Source organism: Myotis myotis, unplaced genomic scaffold, assembly GCF_014108235.1.
Source record: "Myotis myotis isolate mMyoMyo1 unplaced genomic scaffold, mMyoMyo1.p scaffold_m19_p_11, whole genome shotgun sequence".
Taxonomy (NCBI): domain Eukaryota; kingdom Metazoa; phylum Chordata; class Mammalia; order Chiroptera; family Vespertilionidae; genus Myotis; species Myotis myotis.
The window spans coordinates 61,098,071-61,111,354 of record NW_023416315.1 but is presented as its reverse complement, the minus strand read 5'-3'; the positions used below and the strand labels follow the sequence as shown (position 1 = coordinate 61,111,354).

Genomic DNA, 13,284 nt, shown 5'->3' with positions numbered 1-13,284 from the left:
TTGGGGCATGGTGATGCCAGCTGCTGCTTGTTTAAGAGTTTTTAGCAATGTCTGAAGCCTGAGCCAGGACAGACCATATATGGAAAAGCAGTTGCAAACAACTTGGTTGGGGCTGCAAATTGGATTGGGTGAGGTCTCAGGGAATCACCAGGGTGGAGAGAACATTGTGGGCCAAGCTGATGGAAACTCAGATATGACTGCTAGTCAGCTCTGCGATGTGGGGAGGTCCCACAGGAACAGTGACCCCTGGGAGCACCCCTGTGGGAGAAAGCTACACCCAAGTTCCTGCTCCTATGCCATACAGTCCAATTCCTCCCCATATGTACCTGGATTCCTCTAAAGCTGCTGTCCTGTACTGGAGCTCAGAGGAAGCAAGATCATGTAAATTCTTGCATGGGCCCTTTAAGAGGAACACCTGGGTCTCCAGCAGCCTTTATGTCACTCAGCTGCAATCCCTGCTGGTTTTTACAGCTTGAAGTTATAGGGACTCTGGAACCCTAGGCCGGGGGTCTGGTGAGCAGCTGGGACCCTCGCTTCCTTGGAGATATCCCTCCCGATTAAAAAAACGCAGCATGTGGGTGTTGGACTAGCTCAGTCTATGCCTCTGCTCCTCCTCCCAGTCTCAGTGTGCTTTCTTCTTTGCTTCTCTCGTTGTAGGACTTCCATTCAGCTAGATTTCAGGTGGTTCTGAATGATGGTTCTGTATTTTAGTTATAATTTTGATGTGGTTCTGGGAGGCGGTGAGTACAGGTGTTTACCTAAACCGCCATCTTAGTTCCTTCCCTTGTCTTTTCTTTTTTTTTTTTTTAATTATTCTCTAATGTACCTTGCCAATTCAGATTAGTATTAAAAAAATATTGACCAGACATGCCTCTGAGTGCTGGGAGAAATGGATAACTTCTATAGCCTGTTCTCCTTTAAGAAAAAATAAAGAGAGGGCTGCTGCTTAAGGACGATTGTACTGTTCCAGGGATGTGCATGAATTGTATAATTTTTAAGCTTGAGAATGGATATTCAGTAAACCAAACTATCCTGTTGCAAATAATGTTTTTTTCTACTTTCTTAACTTCTCACTACAGTTCTCCAATTATTTCTATACTTTTTAAAAGTTTCTTATATTATTTATCCATTAAATAATACTTTTGCTGCCATTTGTTTCTAGATAATATCTCATCTCTGAATGATTTGAATTAAATAATTAGATGATTTAATTAAATTTTTGTTATGCATCATTCAGGTATGTCAAAAGGTCCTGTTTCTCTCTGATTTATTCAATTTTACTATTAAACTTCAACTGGGACCACAAAGTATTCATGGACAAGAATGACATCTTGGATTAATTCCATTGGGATGCTTGCTCTGTGCCAGATTTTTATTTTGCTCAGCTATCAATGAGGCTGTTGTGGAAATGTGGGTTTTCTTTGCTGTGAGAATTTATGCGTACAAAGAGACCTGCTTTCAGAAAGAACATTGAGAACCCAGAGTCCAAGAGGGAGGGTTATTAAAGTTAATGAACCAGGATAACCTTATCCAGAGGGTGCCAGAAACACTATAAAACAAAAGGTCAATTGCTATTGCTATTTTAGTTATATACCCCCACCCTCTCTAGGCTTCAGAGTTTAACAGGGTTTTAACTGCCTTTACAGTGAGGCCTTGACAAATAATTTTTAAGCCAGATCAAAATTCTTTAATTTTTTTCCTGTAAAATTCTATGTATCTGGGCATTACTATGTGCCATTTCAGAAACAGAATGTTACTTAACTAATGGGAATGGATTGTTGTAGTTCTGATATAGTAGTTCACATTTGTACAGAGCCAAAGTGTTCCAGGTACTGAGTTAGACATGGAATCAGGCACAAGTATTTTTTATTTCTGTGCGTTTTAAAGGTAGAAATGCTGTTCATACTTGACAGCCTTCAGAATGTTTTCATGAACTTGTATCTGAAGAACTTCACAACACTGAGAGTTTTGTAAATAAAAGACTAATAACCAGTGAGGTTAAGTGACCTTTCACTGAGTTAGCACTAGAACTCAGTCCTGTTCCAGTGGTCTATTCTTATCCAGAAGTATTGTTTTGATTTCCCAAGATTCTTGGGGCATAGAATGGGATGTTTCACTTAGAAAATTCACTTAGAGTTTGAAATTATATGACAATATGGCAAAAACTTCTTAGAAGAGAGCCCAACTCTATGAATGGCAAGACACGTCTTAAACGGTATTACAATATTTCCAAGTGCACTTTGAATTATAACCCTTTATGGTGGGGCATAACTTAGATGGTAGTCTCTTCATATATATGACTAGGGTATGTCAGTTAAGAGAGTAGATGGCTTTACAGTTTTCCTTTGATGTCTAGTTAAATTTATAAAAAATAATTGCTGGGCTTATATAACCATTGGACATAAGACATTTATTTACAAAGGGGGGAAATATTTGAAGAAAGGAAAGGCACTCTTATTATATAAAAAGAATGGGATAATACACATTGTTATATATAAAGATTTTCATTTTTCACTGAGCAAGAAATCAGTTTTGTCACAGGGATAAAGTCTATGGATATAATAGATATTTCAGAGTTAGAAGATACCAAATTCTCAAGATACCTACAAATGATTGAAAGGTGGACTTATGAGGAGTTAAAAGCTACCACAGTATATATGGAAACATTTCCCCAATTTTCCATGGGAATACCAAGGCCATATGCATCACTTTATTCTTAAGATATCTAACTTTAACTTCCGGCTAATTATTGTTTTTGGTGTTAACATTAGAGAGAAAACAGTTATAATGTGATTTTTTTCCAGAAATAGCTAGATGTCTTTATGTTATATTTTACATTGTATATTTCTTTGGTATTTTTTTTTCTTTCTCTTTTTTCTCTTTGCAGTCTGAAGCTGCATTATTAAGAAGGTGATAAATGTAAATTTTTCGTGGGCTAACACAGAAACTCCTATACTGGCTTAGTATCAGATTCACCATAGATACTTTAAAAATACAGACTCTTTTTTACCTACTAAGTACCTATGGAAGCAGAATCTTAGGGAATTCCTCCTCATTGTCTGTATTTTTATAAATCTCTCAAAATAGTGGTTCTACAGCAGCTTTTCCACATACTCATATTTAGGAAACACTAGTCTAGAAATATTTTGGAATGCTACTAGTTTAAAAATTTTAAGTTTATTTAGATGTACCTTTTTTAATGGTTTTAGAGACAACTGGGTAAGTCTGGATGCCTAGACTTATATTTTGTCCTTAAATTTATCATTTTACACATATTTTTCTAATTTTCATAGAGACCGTTTATTTGTTTGGTGGCTGGGATGGAACACAAGATCTTGCTGACTTCTGGGCGTACAGTGTGAAGGAGAACCAGTGGACATGTATCTCTAGAGACACTGAGAAAGAGGCAAGTTCTCACACTTTTCATCCATCGGTATGTCAGTAGGGGTGCGGGTGTACACTTCTTTTTTTCTGGATAATTTGTATTCTTTTCTAATATCTATCAGCAGTGATAGCAGAAGAATTTGTGGTGAACAAGTTTGGCTTAAGTTCTTTTACATTCCAGCTTCTATACATGGTTCTTCAACTACTTGTACATGAACAAATCTATCTTACAGAATTAAAAAGCAGTGGTTATCTGATACTAGAGGCATGGTGCACGAATTCGTGCATGGGTGGGGTCCCTTGGCCTGGCTGGCAATCGAGGCCGTCTTGCCCAGTCTGGGGGGAGGGACTGCAGGACATTGGCCAGCTGTGGGGAGGGACCATGGGAGGTTGGCCAGCCATGGCAGGTTGGCTGTGGGAGCACACTGACCACCAGTGGGCAGCTCCTGTGTTGAACGTATGCCCCCTGGTGATCATTGTGTGTCATAGCTACCAGTCATTCGGTCGTTTGGTCGCTTAGGCTTTTGTGTATACTAGAGGTCTGGTGCACAAAATTTGTGCACGGGGGTGGGGGGTGGCGGGGTTGTCCCTCAACCCGGCCTGCACTCTCTCCAATCTGGGACATCCCTCTCACAATCCAGGACTGCTGGCTCCTAACCGCTCGCCTACCTGCCTGCCTGATTGCCCCTAACCACTTCTGTCTGCCAGCCTGATCGCCCCCAACTGCCCTCCCCTGCTGGCCCGCTCACCCACAACTGCCCTCCTCTGCCACAACCTGCCTCTTCCGCCAGGATTGGCCTCCTCTGTGCCGCGCGGAGCTGCAGGACTCCCAGGCCTCATGGCGCAGAGCTGCCACCGTGCCCCCCTCCACTGTGTGCGCGGCCATCTTGTGATAACATTGTGCAAGGTCGTCGTGCAAAGGTGTGACGCCACCTAGGCTTTTATTATATAGGATTATTATATGTGATAGATCATTTAGTTTTTACTACTTTCCTGGGAATGTAACTATGTAACTATCTTGATTTTTCATGTTCCTGTCACCTCTACTCTTATTTCAAGCATTCATCTTATTTTGAGTTCTGGAAAATTGTGCTTTGGATGGCTTCACTATCTCACTATTTTGGCCCCTTACTATTTAACAACATATCAGTTTTACAAATGAAACATTTTATTTTTACCTAAAATTGTATTTATGTATTTGTGCCTGCTGATATATGTATCCACCAAGCATTTCAGTAGTGAATAAGATGGCTTGATTTATGGCTTTGAATTAAATAAGTACATAATTATACACTGGTATAAAGCAAAAGTTAATTCATTTTTCCCCAAATCTTTATTTTTAATGTTTTTATTTATTTTAGAAAGAGGGAAAAAGAGAGCGATAGAGAAATAGGAGCATCAATGAGAGAGAAACATCCATCTGCTGCCTTCTGCATACCCCCTACTGGGGATAGAGCCCACAACCCTGGCATGTGCCCTAACCAGGAATCTACCTGGTGATCTCTTGGATCAGGGATCAATGCTCAACCACTGAGCCAGCCTTGCTGGGCTCAAATCTTTATAGAACTTTTTATTGTACCCTATGTCTAAGATGTTTCAGATTATGAGGTTAAAAATAAACTGTAACAAAACAGTAGGAGCTGCAAGTGAAAAGTGGGAGAAAAAGACCCAATTTAAAACCCACTGATTTTCATGTAAGAAGGCTATTTCAAAAAGATCTAATACTGTGTCTTTAATCCTAGGACACTGGATTCTTGCATACGCATGTGTTCCCTGGGTTAATAATTTAATTAATCATTCTTTCCAAAGGTATTTTAAAATTCCGATTTGTATTTATTATCTCTGTAAAAGTATATAAAAATGGCCTTTGTTTTCAATATTAAAGTACTATTTTCTGAAATGATGTTTCTATCTTCAACAAAAATAAAGACACCTAAAAAAATACCTTTCTTCTCTTCAACTATTTTATTATTTATTTTTATTTTTTTGGTATAGCAAAGGTGGAAATTTATTGAAGAACAAGTACAGATTCCCACATGGAGAAGGGGAAAGAATCTCACAGCACAGACTCCCAAGTGGGGAGGGGGAAAGAGTCCCCTATTTTATTATTTTAAATTTATCTTTATTGTTGAAAGTATTACAGATGTCCCTCTTCTCCCCCCACCCCAAAATCCGCTCCATTCCACAACTGCCCCTCCCAGGCCTTTACCACACTATTGTCTGTGACCATGGGCTATGAATATCGTATATAATAAAACCTAATATGCAAATCGACTGAACAGCAGAATGACTGGTTGACATGCTGCGCACTGACCACCAGGGGGCAGACGCTCAACCCAGGAGCTGCCTGCAGGCCCCATGGCGGGTGCCAGCGGCCCCCCCCACCCCCCAATCGCCCCACCAGTCGTCCCTGATCACCAGCCAGGCTTAGAGATCCTACCCGTGCACGGATTTCATGCACTGAGCCTCTAGTATATGCATATAAGTTCTCTGGTTAATCTCTTCCCCCTCCCTGCCCCCACTTCCTTCTGAGATTCATCAGTCTGTTCTATGCTTCTATGTCTCTAAATTTATTTTGTTCATCACTTTATTTTGTTCATTAGATTCCACATATGAGTGAGATCATGTGATACTTATCTTTCTCTGACTGGCTTATTTTGCTTAGCGTAATATTCTCCAGGTCACTCCATGCTGCCTTAAAGGGTAAGAGAGCCTTTTTTTTTTTTTTTTTTTTTTTTTTTTTTTTTTTACAGCTGCACAGTATTCCATGGTGAAATTATCCACTCATCTACTGATGGGCACTTTGGCTATTTCCAGATCTTAGGTATTATAAATTGTGCTGCTATGAACATAGGGATGCATATATTCTTTCTGATTGGTGTTTTGTGTTTCTTGGGATATATTCCCAGAAATGAGATCACTGGATCAAATGGGAGTTCCATTTTTAATTTTTTGAGGAAACTCCATACTCTTTTCCACAGTGGTTGCACCAGTCTGCATTCCCACAAACAGTATATTAGGGTTCCCTTCTCTCCACATCCTCGCCAGCACTTGTCATTTGTTTTGTTGATGATAGCCATTCTGACAAGTGTTGGGTAGATACATCATTGCTGTTTTAATATATATCTCTCAGATTATTAGTGACTTTGAGCATTTTTCCATGTCTCTTGGCCTTCTGTATGTCTACTTTAAAGAAGTGTCTATTTAGGTCCTTTTCCCATTTTTCAATTGGGTTGTTTGTCTTCCTTAAGTTGTATGAGTGCCTTATATATTTTGGAAATTAACCTCATATCAGATGTATCTTTGGAAAATATGTTCTCCCATGCAGTGGACTCCCTTTTCATTTTGTTGATGGCTTCTTTTGCTTTGCAGAAGCTTTTTATTTTGGTGGAATCCCATTTGTTTATTTTCTCCTTAGTTTCCCTTGCTGTAGGAGATGTATCGGTAAACATATTGCTACGAGAGATGTCTGAGATTTTGCTGCCTATGGTTTCTTCTAAGATTTTTATCTTCAACTATTTTAAATGCAGGTTGATTGCATTTGTAATTACTCTTGCCATAAATCTGGAATTTATCCAGAAAATCTCCTTCTTTTTCATAGAGTGCATCTAATTAATGCCTAAATTCCAATAGTTCTAGCACTCAGTATTACATTTCACATGTCTTTTCCTCTCTGTCTTCTTGGCATTAATTCCATCTTTATACTTTCTTTCTTAAAATTTTTACCTCTATTGTTGACTCCAGATCTATTTTCCATTTATTAGCACGGTCTTTAGAAAACTTATTGGGCCATGTGACACTGCTCAAACCCTATGGTTAGCTTCAATCCATTTCAGTTATCTATTACATTCTATTTCATTTTGAACTTTACAAAACTTCTGTGGCAAATAATAATAAGCATTATTTTACTCAAAAGTTTACAGATTGGCTGGGTCATTCTTTTGGTTTTGGCTGGGCTCACTAATGTGTCGGGACTCAGCTGGCTGTCAGCTAGTGCGGGATAGCTTCGGCTGGGACTATTTGGCTCTGTTCTAAGTAATTGCTTACCTTCCTGTTGGCTAGCTGGGGACTTGTTCTCATGTCTGGGGTAGGACTGCAAGAGGAATGAGGTGGACATGAATATGCCACCAAATTTACTGTTGTCCCATTGGCCAAAGAAAGTCATGTGACCAAGTCCAGAGTCACTGTGAGGTGAGGGGTACTATCAAAAGGTATAGATACAGGGAAGTTGGAATAACAACAACAGTAATCAGAATGATAAAGCAATTTATCTACCTAGCTTTTGTTTGTATTTTTTGCTTAGAGTAAAAACTTCAAATTTCTCATCAGGATTTGGTCACCGTTTCTAGCCTCATCTCCTGACTTAGTGTGCTAGCCATACCTATAGTTTCTGGAATTATTCGACTTTCTCATCTGTGTCCTTTGGCAATAGTTTTTTTCCCTGTTTGGAATTAACAGAGGGTTGTCCTCCCATGCACCCTGCTTTTACCTTCCTCTGTGTAGTGTTCCTGTCTTCTCCATGCAGAATTAACAGCTTTTTTTATTCTTCTTTATGTGCTCATTTAATGCCTTATATTCTTTGAATGGGTTATTGTAATGATTGTTTGCATTCCTGTGTTCCTACCCAGACTCTGAATTCCTTAAGGCATAAATCATATACTTACTCTTTAGTGAGTAATTAGGTAATATTAATTAAATGAAAAGTTAATACTGGAGAAAAGAAAGGGAATGATAAATACAAAATTCAGGAGAGTGGCTGTTTGGCAGGACAAGGAGTTGGTTTACACAGGATTTCAGAGGTAATATTTTTTATTTTTGAAGCTGGGCATGGTTATTATTTTTATACCATTTATATGTTACAAATAATATTTAGAATGCAGTTTATAATTATTTTAAAAATACACTGGAAAAATAGATTATTTTGATAAGACTACTGTTTCTGTTATTTTGAAGTCAGTAGATTTACTAGTAAGTGGTGACCTAGTGCTGGAGTTTGGATTTATTATAGTTCATTGCTTTCTTGTAGACACCAAAAAAACTTTGGTTGATCTGTAAATTGAATGGTAATATATGGCTCTAGCATAAATACTTATTCCTTCCAAAATTGAAGTTAATATTTCATTACCTATTTTAATTTTTCTATACCAGTGTGTACAACGTTATTGTTTGATGATACCCCAGGGCATGTGTTTTCAAAGTATGATATACAATTAAAAAGCAAAATTAATTTAATTTACTTAAATATGTACCTAATAATATTTAAGAGATTGAAAGAATGGGATGGCCCAGCTTTTAAAAAGAATAATTATTTTAAATGTGCAAGTTGATATGCAAGTAAGTTTTTATAGGTTCAAGATATTTTTGTTAAATAAACTCAAAATGGATAAAAGACTTAAACATAAGATAGGAAACCATAAAAATACTAGAGGAATCCACAGGCAGCGAAATCGCAAACATATGCTGAAGGAATTTCTTCTCTGATAATGCTCCTAGGGCAATGAAAACTAAAGAGAAAATAAACAAATGGGACTACATCAAAATAAAAAGCTTTTGCACAGCAAAGGAAACCATCAACAAAACAACAAGAAGACCCACTACATGGGAGAACGTATTTGCCAATGATACCACCGATAAGGGTTTAATTTCCAACATTTACAGGGATCTCATGAAACTTAACAAAAGGAAGATAAACAGTCCAATAAAAAAATGGGCAACGAACCTAGATAGACACTTTTCGAAAGAGGACATACAGAAGGCCGAAAGACATATGAAAACATGCTCAAAGTCACTAATTATACGAGAGATGCAAATCAAAACGACAATGCGTTATCATCTCACACCTGTCAGAATGGCTATCATCAACATATCAACAAACAACAAGTGTTGGAGAGGATGTGGAGAAAAAGGAACCCTTCTGCACTGCTGGTGGGAATGCAGACTGGTGCAGCCACTGTGGAGAACAGTATGGAGCTACCTCAAAAAACTAAAAATGGAACTCCCATTTGACCCATTGATCCCACTACTAGGAATATATCCCAGAAAGGATATATGCACCCCTATGTTCATAGCAGCACAATTCACCATAGCTAAGATTTGGAAACAGCCTAAGTGCCCATCAGCAGATGAATGGATTAGAAAACTGTGGTACATATACACAATGGAATACTATGCTGCGGTAAAAAAAAAGGAACTCTTGCCTTTTGCAACAGCATGGATGGAACTGGAGAGCGTTATGCTAAGTGAAATAAGCCAGTCAGAGAAAGATAAATACCACATGATCTCACTCATTTGTGGATTATAGAGAACAACATAGACTGATGAAAAGGGACAGATCCAAAGACTGAGAAACAGCAATCAGGCTATCAATCCCCGGAAGGAAAGTAGGGGAGGGCAGGGGTAAGGGGAAGAGATCAACCGGAGGACTTGTATACATGTATATAAGCCAAACCAATGGACATGGACAACAGGGGGATGGGAGCATGAGTGTGCGGGGCGGGGGGGGGGGGGGGGGGTTTGGGGTTAATGGGGGGGATGGGGACACATTTGTAATACCTTAACTAATAATAAAAAAAAGATATTTTTGTTTAGTTTTGCATATTAATAAATCTCTTTAATGTATTACTTAGTGTAAGACAGCTAGATTCTCATATGTGCTGCTGCACTTAGTCTCTGTGACATAGTGTTTTGTGTGGAATATATGAAGAAAATTGGATTTCACACAGATATGTTTTTGGAGAGGAGAGTAGTATTTTAATGGCCTTTTGAGATAATTGCACATGACCCTTTTTTATCTCATCCCAGATTAACAAGTGGTTGTTTCTTAAAGGTAATTGCATTATAGACTCTGAAGCCATATCAATTAACATTTTATTTTCTGCTACATTGATCTATCCTGCTTTTTGAATAGACCTTTTATCCATGGTGCATTTTACTCATGTGTTTGAAAAATATTGGTTCTCTGAGTTATATATATATCTTCCAATTGTTGACATTTTATTATACAACTAGAGGCCTGGCGCACAAACTCGTGCACTGGTGGGGTCCCTCAGCCTGGCCTGTGGGATCAGGCCAAAACCAGATCTATGACATCCCCTGAGGCGTCCCGGATTGTGAGAGGGCTCAGGCCAGGCTGAGGGACCTCACTGGTGCACGATCAGGGCCAGGAGGGATGCAGGAGGGCTCCAGGGTGTGTCCGGCCTGTGTCGCTAAGTCCAGGTTGGCCAGACCCCAGCAGCAACCCGTTGGAGTGTCTACCCGCTGGTGGTGAGTGCACATCATAGCGACTGGTCAACTGGTTGACTGTCTGCCCCCTGGTGGTCAGTGCATGTCATAGCAATTGGTCAGTTGACTGTCCCATGGTGGTCAGTGCACGTCATAGCGAGCGGTTGAGTGGTCTTAGCACATGATTACCATATTATGCTTTGATTGGTTGAACAGACGACCCCAGACACTTAGCATATTAGGCTTTTAATATATAGGATATCCAAAAGTGATACATTTGTTAATATCACTATAAAGTCATTAGAAAAGTCTTTAGAATAGTGAGGAAGTGTCAAGATCACATTGGTGGGTAGGAGTTTTCAAAATTTTTAATTTTTGCTCAATTTAAAAATGTGCATTTTATCACTGGCAACTAATTTTGTGAGTTATTTTCCTTCACAATGATATACTTTATTTATTTTTAATGTCAGGCATATCATAATGTCTGAATAACACTACTTGGATTGTTAGTTTTCTTTCCAATAAATATAGTGTTACATGGGAAAGCAGCTAAGTCAGCTTGCATCTCAATCACATAGATGCTTTTTTTGAGATAACCATTATATATCAAGAAGCATTGTTTTATAGTTTTCTAAATCTCTTTAGTGTTTGGTTTAATAGAAGGCAGCTGGATTCATATCCACTTCTGCATTCAATATATTGCTATATCAAAAGTCATGTAGCCTCTGAAAAACTTCACCTACATTCATAAGAGAATAAGAGTGAAAAGATAAATTTTATCTTAGTATTATGAAAATAACATTGATTTTGTGGACTCCCTGAAGTGTTTTTAAGACTTCAGACTGCACTGAGAATAGCTGCTTTAATTTAATCCACAATCCCTATTCAGAGGTAGACAATCATCCCAATAATTTCTTTAGTAATGTCCTCTATAGGTGTCCCACTGTCAGCCCAACCCCTATCCTTGACCTAGAACTCAGTTCATAATTATGCATGGCATTTCAATGTCACGTTTCTTTAGTCACCTTCAGTCTGGAATAGTTCCTTAACCTTTTCTTGACCTTGACATTTTTGGAATACAAAGAAGTTATTTTGTAGACTGACCCTCAATTGGGTTTGTCTATTTTCTTAAAATTGCATTTAGGTTAGACATCTTTAGCAGGAATACCATGTAGATGACATTGGGTCTTCCTTAGTGTATTTTATCAAGAGATTTGTCTGATACTAGCTTTGATCAGTTGGTCAAGGAAGGTGCCCTCCGGATTTTTCCATTCTATAATTAATAAATAAATTTTGAGATTATGAAAATATCCTGTTACTCATTTTAGCATCCATTGATGAAACTGTTGAAGCTTTCCCAAAGTGGTTGTACCATTTTATATTCTTGCCAAAAATGTTTGAGAGTTGTTGTTGTTCCCTATCTTCTTCCCCATTGATCTTCGTCAAAATCAGTTGGTCATATAAGTATATGTCTCTTTTTGGACACTCTATTTTGCTCCATTATCTTTTGGTCTGTTCATAAACCAATATGGTACTCCTTAAGGCCAGGTAATGTAGGACCTCTTTATGCTTTTTTAAAAACTTTTCAGATTCTTCTAGGTCCTTTACATTTGCATATAAATTTTAGAATTGTGTCCATTTTTAAAACTGTTGGGATTATTGGGAATGTAATGAATCTATAAAGCAATTTGGAGAGAATTGCTATCTTATTAATAGTCTTGGAATCTATGAACATAGTTAAATCTCCATTTCCATCTTCTCTAATATCTCAGCATCCTTAGAATTTTCATGTTAGAGGTCTTGGATATTTTTTTATTAAATTGATGATCCCAGTATATTTTGATTTTTCATGCTATTTTAAATGGAACTTCAAAATTTTTTATTAGCAAACAAGCTGCTAATATAGAGAAGTAAATAGGTTTTTTTTTTAACTTTGCCTTTGTATATCTTACTTTTCTAAATCCACTTCTAATAGTTTCTTTGTTGATTTCTTTGGCTGTTTTCATCAAATGTCATCTATGAATAGGAATTGTTTTACCTTTTTTCCATTCTCTTTTTCTATCATAACTTTCTATTTTATTTTTTATTTTTTTATTTTTTTATTTTTTATTTTTTTAAATATATATTTTATTGATTTTTCACAGAGAGGAAGGGAGAGAGATAGAGAGAGTCAGAAACATCGATGAGAGAGAAACATCGATCAGCTGCCTCCTGCACATCCCCCACGGGGATGTGCCCGCAACCCAGGTACATGCCCTCGACCGGAATCGAACCCGGGACCTCTCAGTCCGCAGGCTGACGCTCTATCCACTGAGCCAAACCGGTTTCGGCTATTTTATTTTTTAAATTAATGCCTTATTGCGCTGACTTGGACTTCCAGTGTAATGTTAAATAGAAGAGATGAGACTACATATCTTTTATCTTGTTTCAGATCCTAGCAGGATCTGTATTTCACCATTAAGTGAACATTAGATTCTGGATTTTTATACATTGCTTATTAGATTAAGGAAGTTTCTATTCCTAGTTTGCTGTGAGTTTTTCCTCATGAATATGCTGAGGAAAATGCTTTTTCTATATGTATTGATACAATCATGTTTTTCCCTTTAATTCTGTTAATGTGATGAATTAATTTGATTGCTTTTCAAATATAAAATCAACTTTGCATTTCTGAGATAAACC

General features: G+C 37.8%; 1 protein-coding gene across 10 annotated transcripts in view; it reads left to right on the top strand.

Annotated features, from left to right (window-relative positions):
• MKLN1 (muskelin 1) overlaps positions 1 to 13,284 on the top strand; it is a 319,909-nt gene that overhangs the window by 245,750 nt on the left and 60,875 nt on the right. For all 10 annotated transcript variants that reach the window (XR_004970961.1, XR_004970960.1, XM_036328666.1 and 7 more), the window contains one exon: positions 3,294 to 3,406. Coding sequence is in view for 8 of the 10 variants with exons in the window: in XM_036328666.1 (XP_036184559.1) it covers positions 3,294 to 3,406 (113 nt within the window). In the remaining 2 variants the exon portion in view is untranslated. The remainder of the gene's footprint in view (positions 1 to 3,293; positions 3,407 to 13,284) is intronic.